Raw genomic sequence first — 22949 nt, 5'->3', positions numbered from 1 at the left:
ATGGGTGAAGTTTTTGGTATATGAACTATATCTCAATAAAACTTTTTTTTTTTTTAAAGTAAGGTTAACCTGCATTTATGTGAACCCTAGCAAGAAATAACTGCCAGATATGGTCTTGGTTAGCTGTTTACCAGAGTAAATAGCTAAGTATCACAACTTAAGAAAAAAGTAAAAAAAAAGAAAAAGAAAAAGAAAAACAAACCAACAAAAACCAAGAATCTAACTATCTGGCAGGGGTTCTGAGGAAGGCTATAAAGAATTGGAAAACAAAGCCCTAAGGAGGAATAATCTAAAATTCCTCTAAGGAATTTTAGATTATTCTAGTGAAGCAAAGGCTTTAGTGTCATATCCTGGAGAGGGGCACATGAGGCCTTGAGTATGCATCAGTCAGGGTCCCAGCAGGGGTCAGATGTCACATGCAGGTGTTCAGAGCAAAGAGTTCACTGGACTATTTACAGAGGTGTGAACAGGGTAAAGGGACTCAACAAAAGTCACGACCCACCCAGGAACGGGCAACACTGGGGAGCTGTCTGGGCTTGCAGAGAGGGGTCCAGGGAGAGCAGAGAGAGCTTGGGGATTTGGAGGAGGCACTACCCAACAGGAGCTGCCATCTTCTAGTGTAGTCACTGCTGGAACTGCAGTGAAGCAGGGAGAGGGATAAATCCCCTGACCTTTTTCTCCTTCCACCCTGCAGTCTCCTGATGGTGCCATCCATTGACCGAATCAAAAGGGAAGCCAGAGACTGAAGGAGTCCAGGCATTGTGGTCTATAGATGCCAGTCTTTCAGCACACACAGAAGGGCAGAGAAGAGACTGTGTGTGTATCTGCGTGTGTCAGGGATGGCAAATAGAGAATTACTAACACAGAGTGCCAATCTGTTAAGCCCATAGCTCCCTTCTTAGAGACACTGAGGCAACAAATACCCGCAGAGGCTCCACGCTTTATACCTTGTGATCCTAATATGCTAATCACAGGGAAACTGACAAAACCTATACCAGAGACCAACATTTGTTGAGTGCTTGCCATGTATGAAGCACTCACTCATCTCATTTAACCCTCATATCACAGTAACCTGTGAGTAATATTCTCTTCATGACACCCATTTTATAGATGGAGAAACTGTGGCATTTGGAGATTGATTTAACCAGTGTGGCATAGCTAGTAAGTAGAGGAGGGATGATTTGAACCCGGGGAGGGTGTCTGGCACCAGAGGCATTCTCTTCATTCCGCTCACTGGACTAGGGACTGAGCAGGACTCTACGGGCTGGCCAGCGACCTTGTTGGTAGTTAGCCTAATGGGAGAGCTCTGCCTTCACAGCTGTTTTCTACTACATGGTGACTGGTGACACAATCCGATATTCTAAGAGGACTCTGAATGCAAATCACCAGACTGTGGAGTTTGCAAGAGCTGAGAGAAAATGAGGGTAGTTCTATGGCAGGAGAAGTGGTGAGCTCAGTCATCGGTATGGCTGAGTCACCACAGTGGAAGCAGTGGACTCTTGCTGCAGAGGGGGGACAACTAGAGCTTAGTTGATGGACTGGATGCCAATCTAGGACTGCAGTGCGTCCCGAGCAAGGCTGCAGTTTGGCGAGAGCTGCCTGTGAGGCTGCTGATGCCTTTTCTTGTTCTTTCTTACTTTCCCGTGTCTTTATAATAACTCCCCACTAACTGAGGAAGTCTGAAACACTCCATGGTCCTTGCATTCTAATAAAGTCCAACAGAGATGGATTAATTATTTACATATGTGAGGGTCTCTTGGGCAAAGAAGAGTCACCAGGTTTTTTTTTCCTCTCTAATATTTCCCTCTGGAAAGAGGAAATTGACACACTGTAGTCTAAGAAACATGGGTCAGTTATATGGGAGTTGTACCATGATAGACACTTCCAAGGGAGAGTATGAAAACCTCTCCCCTGGAGAACTTTAAAAATAGTCTTCTCATCTGTCCAAGGATGATTTCCACGAGCTATTGCCTGAAGGCACAAGAATCAATGGCTCCCAACTGCGGTTCTGTAGACCTGTCAGGTCTCTTAGGAAGTTTTCGCTGTTTTCTACGGACTGAGAGACATAAAGACACCGGTGTCTGTCTGTTGATCTGTCTGTCTCTCTGAGCATCAGTATTAGATTGTTTACTATCATTTCTTGAGACAGGCTATTCCTCTTTTTGATGTTAAGGTATCCCTCCATGTTGAAATTATGGTAGTGGTAGGCAATAGGAGATTGCAGGCTTTTTTTTTTCCTTTAAAATATTCTTACTTGGCAAAATAAAAAGTTGGCAGATCTGTCTGTCTCATTTTTAAGAACTTTCATCTGTCTGAGGAAATTAAGTATCTGAAAACCATAGACCCAAAGGACCTCTTAAGATCCCTGCTAGCTGTAAGATTCTAGGTTTTAAAGTCAAAACGACTAGGAAGGCAGGGTGATTTTTTATTTAACCTACCGCAGTAACGAGCTAATGGAGTCTAACCATCTTAGACATAAAAGATAGTAAGTGGAGATGCCTATAAGTTAAAATTTTGTATTTTCTAAGCGAAAATGACAGTCTAAATGTCAAATTCAAAAACATGACCTAAAGAACACCACACCAAAGGTCACAGAAGGCAATATTCAGCTCTGGAGACAGTTACAAGCCAGATACTGTGTGATTCCACTGGTATGCAGCCATCATGAAAGGGGAACTAAAATCGTTCTGAAGCAAAAATATGTCAAAAGGGAACTCTCAACAGGCCCAAAGGGGGTGTTTAAATGAAAAAGTGCCTTAGATCCTTCAAACAGAAGAAAACCCGTAATTATTCCAAATACAAATTAATATGCAGCTAGCACTTTCTGTTTTGTGAACATTACATTGTTATTTACATAGAATTATTTCAACATACCCAAAGCCTCTGCCAGGCCCCAGACCTTCTGTCCATAGATGTCGGTCTTGTTCCAAGCAAATGTGTAGACGAGATTAATTGCAGCAGGAAACCACTTCTGTGTGAGCCGCCCTTCCACAGCTACTGTGAGGTGTACTTTTATCATCCCCACGGGAATGGTTGAATGTGTTAGAAGGATTCGTAACAGGGTTTTATACCCGGGGGTGCGGCTGCTCAGGTAACTCAGCCTCACAAAGCTGGAAGGAATGGGGATCTCCTCCTGCACAACCTGAAAGGAAAAAAGCCAAATTGACTCTTTATCAGCGGTCACAGGTAGACAAGGATACTGCACGCTTTTGTCTTAGAAACCTGCCAAAGGAGAGTGCTTAAAGGGATCTGTGGATGTCCAGGTACTTCTAGAATCTCAGTGAGGCTACATGACCGGAGGTTTTGAGTTTTGCACCACATCTGCATGGGGGCAAGACATCTAGTCAACCCTGAGGATCGCTCTCCTTTTTGCCTTTCCAGGAAAGACTGTGAAAATCACAATTTTGGTTTTTCAAGTGTTCCAGAAATTGCTTCGTAGGAGTTGGAGAAGCTCACACTGCTGAATGTCAAGGATTTCAGTGCTGTGGATTGCATGAAAGGTCTTTTTCTTATACAGAGAGACACAGAACTTGTTTGGTGTGTTAAGCCATATATCACAGACCACTGCTGTAGCCTTATTCAGGTTCGGCTCTCTGAGAGGAAGGACTCCGGAAACAGGCCCAGAAAGTGATATTTTATGACAGAGATGATGGTGTCCCTAGAACTAATCTTTACTGATGCCATCAAACTTGTCTTCTTTGGAGCTTTGGTATGACCCCGAGGGCCAACTTTTTAATCAAATTTTGCTTACATATTTCTCTGTGCCTGGATGTACCAATAGCTGGGAACAAGCTTTTCCAAGCTGGCACCTGTGACTGGGAAGCAAATAACTCCCATTAATTCCTCTGTAAATCTTATACAAATGTTGGTCCCAGAGTGAAAATAACACTTGGCTTCTTTAAGTAATTGCTATTACTTATTTGTTTATTAGCACAGATGGAGTTAAACAACCAAAAGTGGCCACTGAAACTACATCTTGTGTCCTGTGACTTTCAACTTTCAAAATACAGCTGAAGAAAAAGCCCATACTATTTAATGCAATTAAGGTGACATGGCTAGTGTGGCTATTTCTGTGCCCTTATTAATTTTAAGTGCAGAACACTGTCCCTTCTTCGTTTCCCAAACTGGTGCACAGAGGAGAACTAATTGTTAAACACACACTGGCTCATATTGTCTAAGATTTCTGGTCATTCTTCTCTTTCTGAGGCACAAATCCATTTTGTCTAGTCTTCTCCCAGTTTTTCTTCCTCTGCATTAGCTTTTTGATACCAAAACTGTCCACTGGCTCTGTCTTTCGAGATGGTGGCAGAAGCATAATAGTGAAGGCTAGCATGACACTTACCGCCTTGGTATTTCATTTCCCTAAGGAATCATGCAATCCTAGACTGGTTCAAAAACTTTTGTTTTGAAAAAGACCCATGCTTCCTAATGACACCTATGGAAGGACTGGTGTACCAGTTCAATGTATTCATTAAATACTATCTTGTTTTTTCTTCCTTTCTAAAGAAAAATAATGGAAGAGATAGGAGCAGCAACTTTTTGGACTCCTTTTTGCGTAGACTACTATTTTTTTGTGAGCCTTTCCTAAGTGATATCCTCTGGGCAGTGCTAACAGCAGGTGGAGATGTTGTGACGGAAGAAAAACCAATTCAACCTTGGACTGTCCATTTACCTCTTCTTGAGGATACTTCTTGAATTCTGGAGCCGTCTGGCTTAGGAATCCATTTTGGTGGTCATTAAACTATCAGTAAAATGTTAACATTAAACTAATTAAATGTAAATAATTAAAATGTTTCTATAATGGAGTGAGAAAATTATACTACGGATGTTTGAATGGCTTGATATTGAAATGAAAACACTGAATGCTTGATAAAGAAAAATTCTCAGGAATCCTAAATATGAAGTTTCAAAAATATCTTCCTCTGACTGTAAAGCTTGAACACTTAAAAAGCAAAGTATTAAACAAAACACATACGCTTGAATACTATCTTTATTAAACACAGCTAAACAAGAGGAGATGTCATGACTTCTAAGAATAATGACAACGGACGTGGACTAGACAGTGGAAGAAAACTAGATTTCTTAAGGAGCTTTCATTTCAGAACCAGTGATTATACTGTTATCACTATTGAACCAGCTAGCTTGGTTCTTCAGAGCGCAGTGTTCATCAGATCATGGTTTGGGGTCTAATTCTCATGACAGCTAGTTCATCTTGCTTTGTTCCATGGCCAGAGATAGTGTCCTATAGCCCTGGCCAATCACCGTGCAAATGTGTGCCAGGGAGATTACATTTGAAGGCTTCTCTTGAAAAATGAAGGGCCGCACATTCTCAGCCTGGCAGGCGGACCAGGAAAAGGATCTAGCTGGCCACTCCATGGATTCTGTGATTTTATATATTCAAGGCCAATGTACTCACCTGCAACTCAGGAACAATAGTCCCCCTCTCTGGACAGGACCCTCCAAATGATGTGAGTGGTGAAGGAAGCACAATAGGGTTTGGGCTGATAAAGTTGGAGATATCGCAGGATGGTGGGTCTGATACAACTCTCTGCATGGTTACTTTCTCCACCACGATAAACTGATTCCAAGGCAACCAGAGTGTCCTCTTCTCAGACAGGAAAGGTGATCGATCAAAGATTAAGACAACTGAGATACCACCGATGGCTACAAGGTCAAAGCTGAGGAGGAAAAACAGAACACAGTTTCAAGCAAATGAATAACTGAAATAAAATTAAAGTTTAACAAATAGATAATTTTGGTGCCCCTTCCTTCTTTGGGGACTAGACTATCTCCATTTGTAGTCTCTATTTTATTCCCTCTAGTGCCTCTAAATATTCATTCCATGGATGACTTGTTTTCACTATTCAGAAGACTTAAGAGAAAAAAATTCCATATCACCAGTTGATATTCACCCAGGATCTGTAAACCAATTTTAATACTATCTTAAACAAAATCACTTCATGTATTTCTGCAAAGCCAAATCTGACATCACTGCTTCCCCGTGTGCTAGAGATAACTGAAAGATGGCTATTTAACACTCAACAACATCTTTAATACAATGCATTATTTATCTTCAAAAAAATTTCCTATAATGTAACTCAAGAAAAGTAAGGCGCCAAAAGGTTAAATACCTTGTTCATGGTCACAAACATAAAGTCAGAAACCTGACGGTGTCTCTGAGATGGCATTTGGAGAAAGATATCAGCCGAGGAAATTTGTTCAGTGAAATTTGCTTGAGCAATACCACACCTGAACGTCTGGCTACCCACTTTGGCTCCTCAGATTTAGGATCCCCAGTTCCCTCTAGAATGCCTCTTGGTATCCTTTTGTAAGAAAGCTGTAATGGATCCTGTCCATATCCATTGACAACTTCTCCCATATCTCTCTGCCAAAACAAGACTACTTCTCTTGTAAGTCCATCTCTTGATGTGGTCTCTGAAATGACTCTTGCATTGGAGCAAAACAGACTCAGATTTCAGTTCATTCTGCACTAGACGGCTCAACCTTACTTCTCTTTTAGATATAATGATGTCTTTGATATTGTGTACTTGAAAGCATTCAAAAAGCGGAGAATGCCACATATGAAAGTAAGATAATGATAAATTATTATCATTATATCTTAAAAATGTTGAAAGGGCAATGGATGCTCCTTAATATTCAAAGCAATTTAAATCCACAGGAGAGAGATGTAAACAATTCTGTGGTTAAAAAAACCCCCAAAACTTTCTTAAAACACTTTTCAGTGGTCAAATGCCCTGACAGGGAATCAGACTTAATTATGGATATCTCACCACTCCTTTCATATGACATTTATTGTATTTATTACAGTATTACCAATTTTGTCCTGTTCCAGAAATCTGCCAGATAAAGATAAATGGACAGTAACAAAGGATAGCTAATACTGTATTTTTTATTGTTGCTTTTTCAGTCAAGTAGCTGTAATATAAGGCAGTTTCCAAAAAGAGGATTTGAAGGACTGCATTAGCTATAGAAAATAATCTAGGTTTGAACTAAAAAAAGAAAACCCAAAATGGCTTATGGTTTAAGACAGAGAGGCTGAATTCATGATAATACAGGAGCAATTTAAGGCAAGCATAGTGGGGGAAAATCCTACATTACTTGTCAAGAGACCTTTTTTCTGGTTCACTTTCTACATTGATTTAACTGTGTCCTTGGGCAAGTTTATTTGCTTCACCCAAACCTCAGCTCTTGCCTCCTTAAAACTGATGTGCTTACTTATTTGAAAACAAAAACAAATTTGAATGTGAAACCAAAATAAACTATCCAAACAAGAACATATGTACCTGGGAATTATTCTCTACTTCTAGAAAGATTAGGCAGACTGGGCAGGCTTCTTATTTTGTAGAACGATGTGGTTTTTGGCTTCATACACACCCGAGTTTGAATCCTAGCTCTGCCATGTTAACTTTGTGTCTTTGGGCTAATTATTTAACCCCTGTGAACTTCAGTTTCCTCATTAGTAAAATGGGGTTAATATGGTCTGTCACTCAGTTATTACTGTGAGTAAATGAGCTAAAGACTTGGGGCCAAGCATATAATAGGGAGTTAACAAATGTTAACTTTCTTCTCAAATCAGATCCATTTCCCTACTAAATTTATAGATATTTTCTTAATTCTAGGCTAGTTTTTAATTCTCTCCATAAGCAGATAGAGACATTTAAGTTCTACTGGGAACTTGCCCTAGGTTTCCTGTTGGGTTAGTTTTATGGGTCAACTTGGTTGGGCTGTAGTACCCAGTTATTTAATCGAACACTAATCTAGGTGTTGCTGTGGAGGTATTTTGTAGATGTGGTTAATATCGACAATTAGTTAACTTTAAATAAAGGGGATTGCCCTTGATAATGTGGGAGGGCCTCATCCAATTAGTCAAAAGAGCAAAACTGAAGTTTCTCTGAGGAAGAAGGAATTCTGCCTCAAGACTGCAGCAGCAGAATCTACTTTTTCCCAAGAGACTCCAGTCTGCTAGCTACCCTATAGTTTTTGGACTTGCCAAATCCCCACAATCACATAACCAATTCCTTGAAATCTCTTCCTCACTAACTCTCTCTATATACAGTTCACCCTTGAACAATGTGGGGGATAGAGTACCCCCCTCCAAGTGCAGTCAAAAATTTGCTTATAATTTTACAGTTGGCCCTCTGCATCCGCAGTTCCACATCCATGGATTCAACCAAACATGAATCAAAGAGTACTGTAATACATATTTACTGGAAAAGAAAATCTGCATGTGGACTTGTGCAGTTCAAACCCATGTTATTAAAGAGTCAACTGTATATATATATACATGTGTGTGTGTGTGTGTGTATAAGTATATATCTATACACACACACATACACACAGGTTCAGTTTCTCTGGAGAACTCTGATTTCACCTCTTCTCAACTAGCTGTTATATATAGTAAACACTGTCTGAGTGACTCATTAATTGCTATGGTGGTGGCAGGTGTATCTGTGGCCAAAAATCCATCTAAACTACTCCAATACCCAATAGAAAGCTCTCTAAATGATTAATTCTTTTGAGATTTCCTCCACCACAAGTGGTCTCCATTGGCATGGGTCATTAAGAACAGGTTATAAAGTCAGGTGAGAGCAGGTTACAAAGTCTGGTGAGAGTGAGCATAAAACAGCCAAGGGAGAGGACGTATTTGGAGACTGTTGTTAATCCCTAATAGGCCAAATCAGTCCTATTCACAGATGGAAGACTATTGAAGCCTATGCAAAATGCTTATTTCTGCCTTATGGTATCTAGAAATGAACAAACTCTTACCTTGAGGGGAATCAGAGGAAACCCTCTCGTCATCTTCCAAAGTCTTCCAAACAAAGCTCTTGAGATTTTTAATGCTTTCAAGAATCTTCTAAGAATGTCAATGCTTCACCTATTTTGCTTATCATTAGCTGAACTATTTATAAAGAGTTCTCTTTCAACACATTACTGAGCACCTGTTACATATCTAAGTTGAAGGTGGTAAATCATAGAAGGTAAGAGCCAGATTACTTGGGTTCAACTTTTGGCTCTAGCCTTATTAGCTGTGTTAATTTGGATAAGTTTTCTCATCTGCCAAGTGGGGAGGACAATAATAATGTTTCCTATCTCATGAAGTTGTTGTGAAGATGAAACAGAAGGATAGATATGAAAATGCATGGAATCAGTAGATACTCATACATATTTGTGTTTCCTTTAGAATTGCCTTTTTTTTCCTTCTTTTCTGCTACTTCGGCCTCTCCCAATCTGCATACCTATTCTCTTTTCACTTTTAGAGGGGCCCAACTTCCACTCCCATGTTTCCTTCTGCTTCTAATACATCACTTTGGTCCCATGACAAAGACTTTAGCTGATTCCCTAGGGAAAGTTGTCAATTAACTTTTGCAAATAGATGATAATGTGCGTAATTAGTTCTACACCCCCCATAACGTGTTTGCATGTAACAGGGACTTTGACAGAGTCACTAGCTCAAACCAAAGCAGTGATACCACTGGAACAACGGGCACAGTGGCAGACCGTTGGGATTGAGATTTGGAGTCAGAAAGTGGAACTTTACAGCATCTTGTATATCACACTCTGTCTACTAGGTATTTAAATGGTAACCTCAACCTCTCTATAATCCTTTCCTTGGGTATACAGATGATCCCCGAGTTATGATGGTTTGATTTAGGATTTTTCAACTTTACAATGGTGCAAAAGCCATACACATGCAGTAGAAACCATACTTTGAATTTTGGTCTTCTCTTGGGCTAACAATATGTGATAGATGCCCTCTCATGATGCTGGGCAGTGCAGCGAGCCACAGCTCCATCAGCCACTTGATCACGAGGGTAAATAACTGATATACGTGCAACTCTTCTGGACCCACACAACCAGTTTGTTTTTCACTTTCAATACAGTATTTAATCAATTACATGAGCTATTCCACACTTTATTATAAAACAGGCATTGTGTTACATGCTATTGCCTGACTGTAGGCTAATGGAAACGTTCTGAGCATGTTTAAGGCAGGCTAGGCTAAATATGATGTTCGGTAGGTTAGGTGTATTCAATGCATTTTCAGTTTATAATATTTTCAACTCACAATGGGTGTATCGGGATGTAACCCCATGATAAATCGAGGAAGATCTGTAGTTTCCCTCTGATATTCTACTTTTGAAATGTACTTAACTCAATCTGAGGTAGCAACAAGCAGAGACATATAAATGGAAACTCTCATCACACTGTCACTTTATGTCCAAGAGATGACAGTGAGACAGTCTGGTTGGCATTTGGGCACATATTTTGAATGCTTACACCCTTTGTGGAGCCTGAGGGGAAATTTACTGCCAGAGGGGACTCCGGCCAGTATCTGTCATCTATACACCTAGTTCTCACAGTAGGCTCGGTGGAGGAGGGTCTTTGCATTTTACTTAAAGCTAACAACACAAAAATTGCCCTTCTTTAATGTTTTCTGTAAACTGGAAACAGAAAAGTTTAGACTTTTTAGACATCACATTCCTTTTAGGTTCTTTTGTGAATATCAAATAATTCACTGAAACCTTTGAACACAAGCTAAAAAACTGAGGGCCTATCATTTCTCCATGAGAAGTCAAATGTCCCTGAGGGCATATTCTACTTAAAGAAATAATCCATTTCTCAATTTCTGGCACATGGTTGAATATGCTGGCAAGGGAGAGGCCAGTTTTGTTTATCAGTTGCTGGTGCGTGAACTACCAAAATTCCGTCAATCTAATCGGGATAAAGGTCAATTTGAATTAGTAAAGAGCTCTAATTATGGAATATTTGAAAAGAAATATAGTTTTTATTGTGTGTGTGTGTGTATATATATATATATTCACACTACCTGCTCCCAGAGTAGTTCTGCTGAGCTTGTTGTAATGAATAGATGGCTCATTAATAATTAGCAATATAATTTACAGAGAATTCATGATTTGCTACAATCTTAAAAATAGTTTTTCTATAGTAGGTTAAACATCTTCCTTATTATCTTCTTTAACTGAGTTTTATAAGTCCTTTCTTGATACCCCAAGTTGAACAATTAACAATTCTGAAGTGGTTGGGACTGATAAGGTTTGATTTTAGGTTCTTGAAAGGAGATAGTTTCTCACACCATGAAAAATCTTCAAGGCAACAGGTCTCTTTATGTGAGTATTGAAGTGGCTTGTTATGAGTAGGACATTTTAAGGGTAGCTACCTGGAGACTAGGGTACCTCAAAGCCATCATTAGAATGTTCCTAAGAATCATACATAGGTACCTTTAAGCTGGACACATGGGCCTATTGACTCAAATATTCTGAACAAATGTCTACCTAAATGACAGCAACAAAAATGTTTTTGTGAGGAAATCCTTTTCCAGGAAGAAAAGATTTAACTAGTGGTCTTGCTTCTCAGGTCTCAGAGAACCTGGGGAAGCCCTTAGAGAGCAGCCTGGTGGTTGGTGCTTAACGTTAATATCACTATGGTTACACAGACAACAAGAGGAATTGGTTAGGCTGGCCATGCTTGTCAACCAGTTAGTCACTAATAACATAGGCAGTCAAAGCGGGGGACACATTTTAAAAAATTTCTTAATGTGGTTGAATTGTATACTTTTGGAAGAAACCTTTTAGACACCTTCATTTCTGAGATATTTTGAGGCTGCCCTGGAAGAAGAGCCTAAGGGAGCCATGGCTCCCTTTTTATTACCTGTATCACCTCACTGGATTTTGAAGCTGGATTTAAACATGGAACTAGATGAAGGCTAGAAAACTATCCCCAGGGCCAGGGTCTCAGGAAGACTTTGGGGGAAGAGTATAGCTCAGTGGTAGAGCGTGTGCTTAGCAAGCACAAGGTCCTAGGTTCAATCCCCAGTACCTCCATTTAAAAAATTTAAAAAAAAAAGATTTGAGAGTTAATAGCTCAAGGTTAGAAGAGAAATTTGGTTTGATTTAGATGGAGAACAGAGGAAATAAATAATACCAATGACTTTTTAAGACATAGCTAGAAGGAAGATGGGCTTACAAACACTGCATCATCCGAGCCCTGGTTTGACTCATGTGCCAGAAGTCAGCATTTGGTCCCCACAATGATCAGGAGCAACAGTGACGTACCTTCCATCCTGCCGGCTGATGGTAAACCCGTAATCACTGTGGTGCAAGAAACTAACATTCACCCCTACCAGAGGGGTTCCATCCACAGCCACCACTTGGCCTCGAATCACACAAGCACGCCTGCAACACAAGACCAAAGGCAAATATAAAAGCATGCTGAAACTAGATTCTAGAAGCCAAGTTGGAGAAACTTTGGAAAACACAGTCAAGTATAACAAAGAAAACAATAATTTTACCAATGAGTAGTAACTACCAATAACATTTTAGGGAGGGTATGTGTACCTTTTTTTACCAATAAAAATTGGGATTATAACTCGGTGTAGTTCTGAATCTTGATATTTTTCAGTTGGCAGTATATTAACACAGTCCAATGTAATTAGAAATTCCTTAGTGTATCATTTTGTTATTACATAATATAGTACTAAAACAGTATTCTTTAACTTGTTTAATCCATTCCTTATTTAGGATATTTAGTTGTTTCTTAATCTCTTCTGCATTGAATTTCTTATTTCCTTGGGAGGTAGTCCTAGTTGCGGAAAGATATTTTTCTCTTATCAAAATTAATTAAAATTAGGGGGGAGGGTATAGCTCAGTGGTAAGAGTGCATGTTTAGCATGCACAGGGTCCTGGGTTCAATCCATAGTACCTCTGTTAGAATAGATGAATGAATAAATAAATAAACAAAGAAACCTAACTACCTCCCCCCTAAAATTAATTAAAATTAAAATTAGTTAATACATAGATACACTGTAGATATGACTAAAGTCCCCTCCCCGATGACTACCTCCCTTCTAGTTCCTGGTCTTCTCCCCAGCGGTAATCAGCAAAATCATTCTGAGTGCATTTTCCATGCATTTACATACATAGGTGTGAACACTTTTAAGGCTCTTGATACATAGTCAAATTACTTTTTCTGGAAAAACAATTAAAAAAAAAAAGCAGACTTAGTTTGGTGAATTTTAAGAGTTAAAGTCTGCAAGAGACATGTTCCCTGACTATAGTATACTTTTAGCTGTAGCCTGGCCAACAAGTTGTAACAAATTTTAGGAGCTTGGCAGCTAAGAAGAGGGTCCAGAGGCAACTCCCAAGCAAAGATTTTTCACTGGTCTGCTGCTATTGGGATGGGGGAGGACGTTTCACCAGAGTCCATCCTAGCCTTGGCAGCCCTGAGCTCTAGAACATACATTTTGTAGCTGGAACTGGTAGAGTTGAAGAATATTGGGCAAGGTCAATGATTTTTCTGAAGGCATCAATGTCATTTTTTCCACCAAGTGAGATTTAGTGTATCCAGGCAAACTCAGTCTTAGATTAAAAGGGGCCATGTTATTTGGGCAAACATGACTTTCCAAAGTAATCATAATAATTCCATCCTGGCATTATATATGCTTTGAACAGAATCAGCAAGTCAAGGCAATGTATCTAAAGGCTCTTGGCCACAAAGATCATTCGAGAGAGAGAGAAAAAAATACTCTGAAAAAGCAAAAGATGGTTACCAGTTAAAGCTTGTGTTATGTGTTACAACCAATAAACGTCACTACTAAATTGCATTGCAATCAGAGGAACCAGATATAAGTTATACTAATAAGATTTATCCTGCATCACCTGAGCCCTACCCCCCAACACAAAATAGAAGCCATTAAGTCACACAAAAGCCAAACTAGTATAATTGTCACCATTAGTGCTTTTGTTGAGCTCCTCAGATCAACATTCCTAGTTCTGACATAGATCAGTGCCTTTCTTCTTTCTGATGAGCTGTCCAGCTTATGAATTCTGTAAATAATGATTCTGAATGGCATATAAATGGTACACTGGCGCTTGTTTTGCCTTCTCTGATTCCTCTAGTCCCTTTTGGGGAGATTTTGAAATTTTGAGATTTTGAAGTCCCATTTGTTTTAATAGAGAAGACATTTGAAAGTCCCTGAGTTCTGGATTTTGAACTAATCCTGACAGATCCGGTTCCAGGTTCTAAATCCAACGTAACAAGAAATGAAAATAAAAGGATGTCTCTAGTTTTATACAGTAACTTTTTGAAGGCCTTTAACAAAGCAAAATTTGATAAACTGGGTATAGTTTAAGTAGAAAGCTACAAACTACATAGGAATTGGAGCCAGAGGGGCTGAGAAGACGCTATGTGTTAGTGAGACCACCTCCGTGTGAAAATCAGTTCAACAGTGCATCCTGGGCCCCAGGTGCTGATGACTTTGTGGGGTACAGTGAGGGGTCATTATGAACTCGCCAAGGCTTTATTAGTGAACAAGCTTTGTGACAACGATGCCTACTTAGGTGGTCGCTGATTCCCTATTGGCAAGACAATTCTGCACTCGCTTATTTTATTTGTTCACATTAATCTAAACATTGTGTCTTCCCACAGCTGTATCAGGCTCAATTATTTTTGTTTTTATTTTGTCAAGCCTAGTTGACATTATTTGCTCATATATTATGACACAGACCTGTCTCTTCTCTTTGCTGCTCTTTTATTTTCTATACAGTTTATATTTATGAAGGATCCAGGCTGGTGAGTGAAAGTCCCATAAAAGTCATCATTATTCTGTGCATTTCTCTTGTATTCCTCTCTTCCTTCATTCTGTATCTCATTCTGAGTAGACCTGTCTTTTGACTCTTCTGCTCTTTCATATTCCTCATATTTTATGAAACACACAGATTTGTGTGATAACGACTCATCAAAGTCATCATTATTCAAGACATTGTCTACCTGTTCTTCTTCTCATTCATTTCACTCTTCATCATTCATAAATAATGTGCAGACTTGTCTTTCAACTCCTCCACTTTTTTTATTCCTCATATTTTATGATCCACACCAACTTACAGCATATGATAAAGCCCCATAAAACTTATTATTCTACATTTATCAGCATTGAACTCTCTTGGTAATGTATTAGACTTTAAATGTTCCAAGATTCCCTGTATCTTGCTGCATTTGCTCCCATTATTTACACACTCTATGTCATCCATTTTTCACAAGAATAACTCTTAGGTCCTTTTATTCCTGGATTACTAGTACTTACTATAATCTTTGACCAACATCAGTCATCCCAAGTCAGTGTAAGTTGTGTAAATTTCAGAACAGTATTAAAGTATTCTTTTTTAATTGGCAGTAATTTAGATTGGCACTACATGCAGATACTTAAGAGAAAAATCTCAGGCAAACTCTCCATTTCAAAAAGAATGCTCTGGAGTCTACTCGTTTCCCCAGGCTACTCCAGCTCCAGATGGCCCTTAGGGAACCTTCATATCCATCCTTGGCAAATATGGTGTCTTGTGCTGCTTCGTTCAGCTCAACTGCCATTTTGTGTGCTCCTAGCTTCTAAACTCAATTTTCTTCATAATTGTGGATGGTAGCCTTGTACCAGCTTTATTTTTCCTGATTTACACAGCCACTAAAATGTAGTTTCTCCTCCATGTATATAATCTGTTCGGATTATGTTTCTTATACCACGGCAGCCTGCAGAATTCATCTTTTTCCTCAGTGAGATCCTGGCTGAAGTCGTGAGATGTGTGTGGCTAGGTTTGGCCTTTGGCCATCTCACAATCCTACTTTCCGAGCTTTTCATCCTGCCCACTGTGGTGCCTCCCTGTTTCCTCTCCAGCTTCTTCAAACCACCGTTTAAACGAGGCAGTCATACTTGGCCTGTCCTTGGTCTTTCCTGGGGAAATACCTTGAACTCTTAAATTTTTGCCGCAGGAAAACTACTCTCAATGTGAGTCCTAATCCTTCAAGGACCGGTCTTTTTCTGAAACTTTTTCAATTAAATAATATACAGAACTCTTCTGAATCTTTCAAACTTGGTAATAGAAGCTACTGCCTGGAGTGCCGTGAAGCTGGCCCTGCGTGCGTGTGTGGCAGGTATGCGCCCAGTGTGACAGTCTTTTGTGTTGATTGCGTGTGTGTGTGTGTGTGTTTGTGTACTCTCAATGGCAGTTACTGCAGGCTTTCCATCTTTACCTGGGGCTGCCCTTCTTTGATCCACAGCCTTGGACGGGGTATTTTGCTTCCTTGAACCTTTCAAAACAAGAACCTCTCCCTGCTGTTGTGGGTCAGAGCAAGATAACTTGAACTTGGATGAACATGTCCAATGTGAGTTTAAAAACATGTGTGGGGAAGATCACCCCTCACAAGTGTCTCTTTTCTTGTTCTCTGGAGGATACGGGCAGCTGCCAAGCTGTCTACCTGCTGTCACTATGCTAAAGCAGCAACCTCAAAGGAGCTGCTTCTCCCTTTAACTAAATGCTGAATCCTCTAGGTGTCTGGAGCTTGGTCTGAAGAACAGGGCATCTTGGGAAATGCAAGTCAGAATACACTTTACCGAGACCCTTATTTAACTAACAAGCTGCTTGTTAGACAGTTCTGATTCAAAAGGTCTAACTCATTCTGTATTTGTTATTTTCATGGCATAGTCAAATTATCCCTAGCCTTCAATAAACTCTCGGTTCCATTTTCCTCTTCTCTTATTTGTTGTCTTTTGTCTTCGGTGTCAAATTTCCAATATTCATTCAACACCTCAGGCAAAAACATTAACCTCAAGCACAAAAGTTGGTTTGAAAAACAAGGCTGAAAACTAAATTGCTGAAAGAAGATGTAATTTACTGCATTGTGTTTCTGATTAAAATCTTTCCTGAGGAAAATGAGGCTCAGGGCTAGGGAAGTTACAGCTATTTGCTTTTGTTGCTAACAGGAGCATAAGCAACCTTTGAAGGGTAATATTCAAAATCAAGGACCTGACCAGCAGGGGATCTAGCAGCAGGTGGGCAGGTTAGGTTGTTTTTTCCACAGGAACAGATGAAATCCTTTCCACAGCTGACAGCTCTGGTCAACAGATAGCACTGAGAAGGGCTGGGCTGGGAGAGGCCATGTGAGTCCCCCGCTAACTAGCACTGGAATCCTGCCCTGCAAATTCCTCTGAGTTGTCAGCTGGCTCAAGTCTCCAAGGGACACAAACCTGCTGCATATGAGGTGTGGTTTGATGGTTCTCCTGACATCTTCTCTGCGGGCTTATTATCCCGAAATGTTCCACAGCTGTGGATTGTGTCATTTGGGCTAAATCACTGCTGCTTCGGGGCCCTATTGGAATGCAAATACCTCTGAGTGGTTGGGACAAAGGGCTTGTGATGCCCTCTTATTCACTGACGGCACGCAATGAATAAAGAATCCTCTTTTTAGAGTGTAATTTTGGGACTGTGGTATTGGTCCTCAGTCCTTTGTGGCAATCTGTCTCTTGTATACACCAGTGACTCTCAAACTTGATCATACACCAGAATCACTTGCAAGACTTGTTAAAACACAGACTGCTGGACCCCACCTCCAGAGTTTGTGATTCACAGGTCTGGAGTGGGGCCTGAGAATTTGCATTTCTAGAAAGTTCCCAAGTGATGCTGATACCACTTAAGACTGAACTTTAGGGAAAGCCAAAACAGTATATACTCTGCCAATTAAGGGGTATGCAGTGCGGAGGGAGGCAGGAGGTGTAAACCATACACAGGCAGGCAAGTCACCAACTGGTTCACAATCTTACCATTATGAAATCTGTGAGGCATGAATTTTTAATTCTTCCACACAAGCCTCTGGAATAGGGTTCGCAAAAGTGTAGTTTGGGGAGTCATGTTGAAACTGTCATGACAAAGTGGTGGTTGGACTACAAGATGAACTGTAGGGTCCCTTCAAATTCAGAGATTATGAAATGGAAGAATATGTTTTAACCTGATTTATCTGTCCCCAATAAATGTCAATTTGTTTCTCTCCTCTGTCATTTTCATTGGTGCTTGTATCTGTGCTATGACACTTGTCATAGCCTGTCTTGGATGAGAGTCATAGGTCTGTCTTTCTTAGTAGATAATCACTCCAGGGCAAGGATGGTGTGATTTTCTTGTGCGTACGTCCCAGGGCCTGGTGTACACAGCACATGCTCAAGAAAGCTTCATCGGATTTCAACTCAAATATTTCTATATGAAGTTATAAGAGACTTCCAACCTATCCTCACAGCACTACTTCAAGGATTTCAGAGACCACTTTGAGGTTCCAGTGTGACAGATGCCTTACATTTCATTTAGTAAAAGCCAGCATTCTGGATTGCGAATTACGACTTTCTCATCATGAGAGTTTTGTTTGATAATTGACTACTTCAGGGAATTAAATAGTACCCCTGTGACTGGAAGGAATGAATGAATAGTCCTCCTCAAATGCTTAATTTATGAACACTACCCAATTATTCCTTTATATACTACCATGTAATTCAAATACACGTGAGGGTTCTAAATATTCAGATATTTGGGGGGTTTCCACACATCACATGCTCATTTTTTGATATATGTTATCTAAACTGGTACAGCACCATGAAAAACATTTAGTGTTAGAGCATAAACCCATTTTCACATTCTGAAAATGCGAATGCAGTGAATGTTCATATGCAAACCCAACAAAATCTCATTAGTTTTTACTTAAATAGAGCAGGCTGATTTAATCCTACTCCAATGGTCACTAGCCCAAATAAATAATACCTACCAAATGGGTAACATTAAAAGCAGCTGGGAGCATTACCCGTCAACATTCTAGGACTTTGGGAAAGGTGGTGCTATTGAAAATGCAGATAGCTTTTTAAGCAGAATTATTTTCCTCATGGCTAGTGATGTTTCAAGTGAAACAAAATGGGGGCACTCACCCTGAGGTAGGGTGGTTATTTTCCCATCTGCCCTGGTAATTGCTTGTCAAAAGTAGGCTTGTGTTGGATGCCTGAGATCCCCAAAGTAATGGGAAAAAGATCAAGTGTTTTGAAGCAATAAGAAAACTGACGACACAGTCACATTTTCAGGACCGTGTAAGTGCCAGTTTGCTTCATTTAGACACATGACTATTTTTGTCCAGAATTTGAATCCTGAAATATTTGTCCTGGAAGCCCTTGCAACTCTTGAATAGTTTCAAGTTTTATTTTATTTTTTTGGTTGGTTTGTTTTTGGCCTGTTTTACACATTACTCATTATGGTTTATCTTTGTAATCAGCCTTCTGGGGTTTTATTAACCTCATTAACCTTTCCTGTCACTTCTCTGTGAATCTGCCCTTCAAATAATGGAGAGGCATTAAATATAGGGCAAGTCGGCCTTGTTGGCTATATCCTGGTCGTGGGTTACCCTTCCCTCCAAGGAGGAAGAAGTGTGGGCTACCTTGGCACCCCAGTTCTACCTCTGACTTGTTAATAATCACCAATGTGACTTTTCCTAAGAAATGCAATTACTCTTGGCCTCATTTTTTCCTTACGGAAAGTGAGAAGAATACTTCTTCCCTGTCTTATCCCCAGTCACCTCACAAACACGCTGTAACAATAAAATCACCTAGTAAAGTGATTGCCTTTTGAACTAGACCTTTCAAATTATATTCTATTATGTACTCTAATAATATATATATTAATATATACACAAATACATGCATTTGCATAAATAAGATATTCATGAGGCACTTACTATGAGTCAGGTGCTGTGCCAGGCACTTTCCTTATTTATTTCACTTACCATCAGTATAACCCGGAGTAGGTACAACTATTAGCCGTTTTAAAAATGAGGAAACAGATTCAGAAAGGTTTTAAAAAATTGCTCAAGATAACACAGCTAGTAAGTGTTTGAAGTGGTGGAGGTCTTGGACCTGCACTCTGAAGGGCCTAAGCTGTAGATTTCTTTAGTCCAGATGTAAATAATGTGGCTATAAATGAAAAGAAAGTGCTCACCACAAAGATGGCACCATCCACAGGATGTCACTACTTGGAGGCATTTACCAACCGTGGAGCACTTTCCACGTGCAGTCTGGGTAGCAAAGATGAGCTACAAGATGTCATTCATTCTTTCTCCCCAAACTTGCATTTACTCTGCCCTCTCTAGGGACAAGTTTAGATGACAGAACCAGCTAAAGTCACTGCAAGCAAATCCTATGGCTGAGAAGTAGTTAATAAGGATTTGAGCCTTTCAAACTGCAATCTTAATTGAGCGTTAATTAAGACAGATAAAACGTTGGAAAATACCTATTCACACCGAGATAAGCTGTAGACAGCTACTGGTATTACTAATCACCACTGTTAAGCACCTCAGAACATCTGAGTTTCAAAATATAAAAAATCAATTGAACAACTTTTTAAAGAATTGTGCTCTGATTTCTTTGCCTAAGAGCCTTTGCAAAGAAAAGTCACACATTCTTTTTGGTACCTTACAGTGTTGACTGCTGATTTCGGGAGCTAGTCAGCACTATAACTCTTGGAACCCTCAGCACTTTGTAATTTTGTAAATGTGTCTTGAACATGTGTTTCCTGAACTTTAGCATTAGACAAAATAGTTGTCTGAAAATCAGGAGATCCCATCTTCACACACGTAACACCTTTCACATAAACGAGATCAAAGTGCTTTATTAGCAAGTAGCAACCATCTTATTTCTCACTTAGGATGACAACTGCAGAAGTGATAAGCAAAGAAGGTTGCTTAGGAAAAGCAACGTGGGAAGACAGAGAGAATCACAAGAAATCATGGCAGAGCCAAACCAATTTTGAATCCCTTTTCCAAATGGGGGCAGGTTATGTGCAGTGCCTCCCTTTAGAAAGAAAGGCGAACACAAGACAGATCTGTAGGTGCTGATGCCTTAGAAAGAGCTCCGCCCAGTCCTTGGTTCACCCAATTAATTCAGCAATCGTTGCCTTGTGTGTTTATCAACCCCTAGTTGTGTACCTGGTATAATGTTTCTTACATTCTTAAGATTAAAAATTCACAAAGATCTGCCATTAGCAAATAGACTTGGAGGTCCTTAACCTCTAGATTCATGAAAAACTTAAACACTAAGCATACCGATTCAAATTTGTACCTTAGCAAAATTACGAATGATTATGTTATAGACTTCTGGAGGTTACCTGGACATAGACCAAACTGTGAATGTTAACTTAATGAATGCTTTAATATTGTAATAACATTGTATTTCCTTATAAATATTCTAGAATATAAGCTTTGCTTACCTCTTCTTTTTCATATTTCCAAATCAGGATGTGGTTTCTATGTATTTGATTTCTTTTAGGTTCAACACCAATTGAAGAAGATCTACTATTTTTTTTTCTTTTCATGACTAAATAGTCTAGGGCTGTTGCTGATTTCTCTTTCTCCAGGTTACTCAGTTTGTCTGGGGTATTCAGTTTTTCTGAAGGACAGGCACCCCATCCATTTAGTAGTAAAACCGAGTACAGTAACCTGTATGTAGTAATTCCCTGAGAAAGATTTCTTCTGCCTTTCCATTTCACACAAGGCCACAGGATCATGATTCAGTAGTCCCTAAAAGTGACCGCCAGGCTTGTGTGAGACTCTACTGCATCAGGGTCCAGGTGGCAGGAAACATGCATGCCAAGATGATCTAACATAGATGGGTGCTATGAGGTCTCTGCTCTAGTGTCATCTCCCCAGAGAGCATTTCCTGGACTACTCTGTCTAAAATGGTCACTCTCTGTCCCTAACCCTTCTTTATCTCACTTGACAGTACTTAGACCTACCTGACATTTACCTTTTTCATTATTCTCAGTTTTCCTCGCTCGTCTGTATGGGGATGGCAAGTTGTCTGCAGCAGCCCCAGAGTCTAGGACAGTGCCAATCACCGAATAAATAAATGAACCAAGTAAACACTGTCATGTTCATCAATCTCAAGCGTGAAATGATTAATCTTCCGCAATATGGATTATCTTGAAAGCAACTGTAGGATCTATTATTACAAATGACGCCAAAGTGTGGTTAATGGGAATTTTTTCACTGTGGCAAATGGGAACTTTTTCTCATGATTGTTTTTCCACCTTGAATTCATCTGTTTAATACAAACATTTCAAATTGTATTAAACATCATTTCTTAGCCCCAGATGTCAAAGAATGAAACTTCTTGCAAATAGTTAAGCTGCTCACTGTCCAAATAAGCTTTGTGTTTTTCCTCGCAAGTCTTCAGTAGTCTCCTGTGTGTGTCAATTTTAGCAACTCTTCATGCTTATCTGAGTCAATAAGTCTCATTTCTAAGTTCCTGCTGAAAACTTCCAGGTCAGTCTCACTTCTGTAATTGTTTAATGACTTTGTCTTATTTCCTAGAATACCTCTTGCCTTACATCCCTTTGGGTTACTTGTCTGCCCCATCAAAGCTGTTGAATTGAGTTGATGAACCCCAAGCTCTCTGATGTTCCATAATCCATAGAATTTATTGCAAAATTGTAATTAATTAATTTATTTATGTATCTACTTGATGTTTTGACTGCTTCCTTCACGAGAATGTAAAGAGAGTTTAGTGAATAGGGGAACTCTGCCCTCCATCTGTGCAGTTCTTGGCACAGAGTGGGTACTCAAGAAATACCTGTTGAATAAATGGGTGAACACATATCCTCACCACTTTTTAAAAAATGAGTTGATATTAGGATATTAGATTACACTAGGGATGGCAGAGGACTTTCGTATCTCTTCTAGAGGAACTTAAAGTCCTCAGTTACTGCGGAAATACTAATATTTCAATAAAATGTACATTAAAAAAACAGTAATTTGTATGTGTCATGTATAGTTATTCTTAAGTCTTAGTCAAATCCAAGATCAGCAGCTTCTGTAGCAATGACCATCTTCCTGCAACCTTCCCCTTAACCTCAGTCTTGATTCAATAACTCACTTTGCCATTCACAGGATTTCAAATGGTATATATGTTCCCAGATCAACTTAATGCAGAAAAGCATATTATATTAAACAAGTTATGGTAAGTAATTACGGTTGTTACCAGGTATCATGAATAATCAGGAGCATGAATCAAGATTTCATTACTGAGTGGGGTGTAGTCAAGGAAGGGCTTGGGTAAGTAAAGAGTT

The 22949-nt window shown here is 39.6% G+C and overlaps 1 protein-coding gene across 1 annotated transcript in view; it reads right to left on the bottom strand.

Annotated features, from left to right (window-relative positions):
• Window positions 1-22949, bottom strand: part of TENM1 (teneurin transmembrane protein 1) — a 631171-nt gene that overhangs the window by 105354 nt on the left and 502868 nt on the right. The window contains exons 18-20 of the mRNA XM_032474729.1: window positions 12096-12215; window positions 5417-5678; window positions 2875-3142 (exon numbers count right to left, since the gene is read on the bottom strand). Of these exons, the coding sequence (XP_032330620.1) occupies window positions 2875-3142; window positions 5417-5678; window positions 12096-12215 (650 nt within the window). The remainder of the gene's footprint in view (window positions 1-2874; window positions 3143-5416; window positions 5679-12095; window positions 12216-22949) is intronic.

Source organism: Camelus ferus, chromosome X (genome assembly GCF_009834535.1).
Source record: "Camelus ferus isolate YT-003-E chromosome X, BCGSAC_Cfer_1.0, whole genome shotgun sequence".
Taxonomy (NCBI): domain Eukaryota; kingdom Metazoa; phylum Chordata; class Mammalia; order Artiodactyla; family Camelidae; genus Camelus; species Camelus ferus.
Note: the sequence above shows the minus strand (reverse complement) of the source record. Positions and strands in the feature narration are given on the sequence as shown.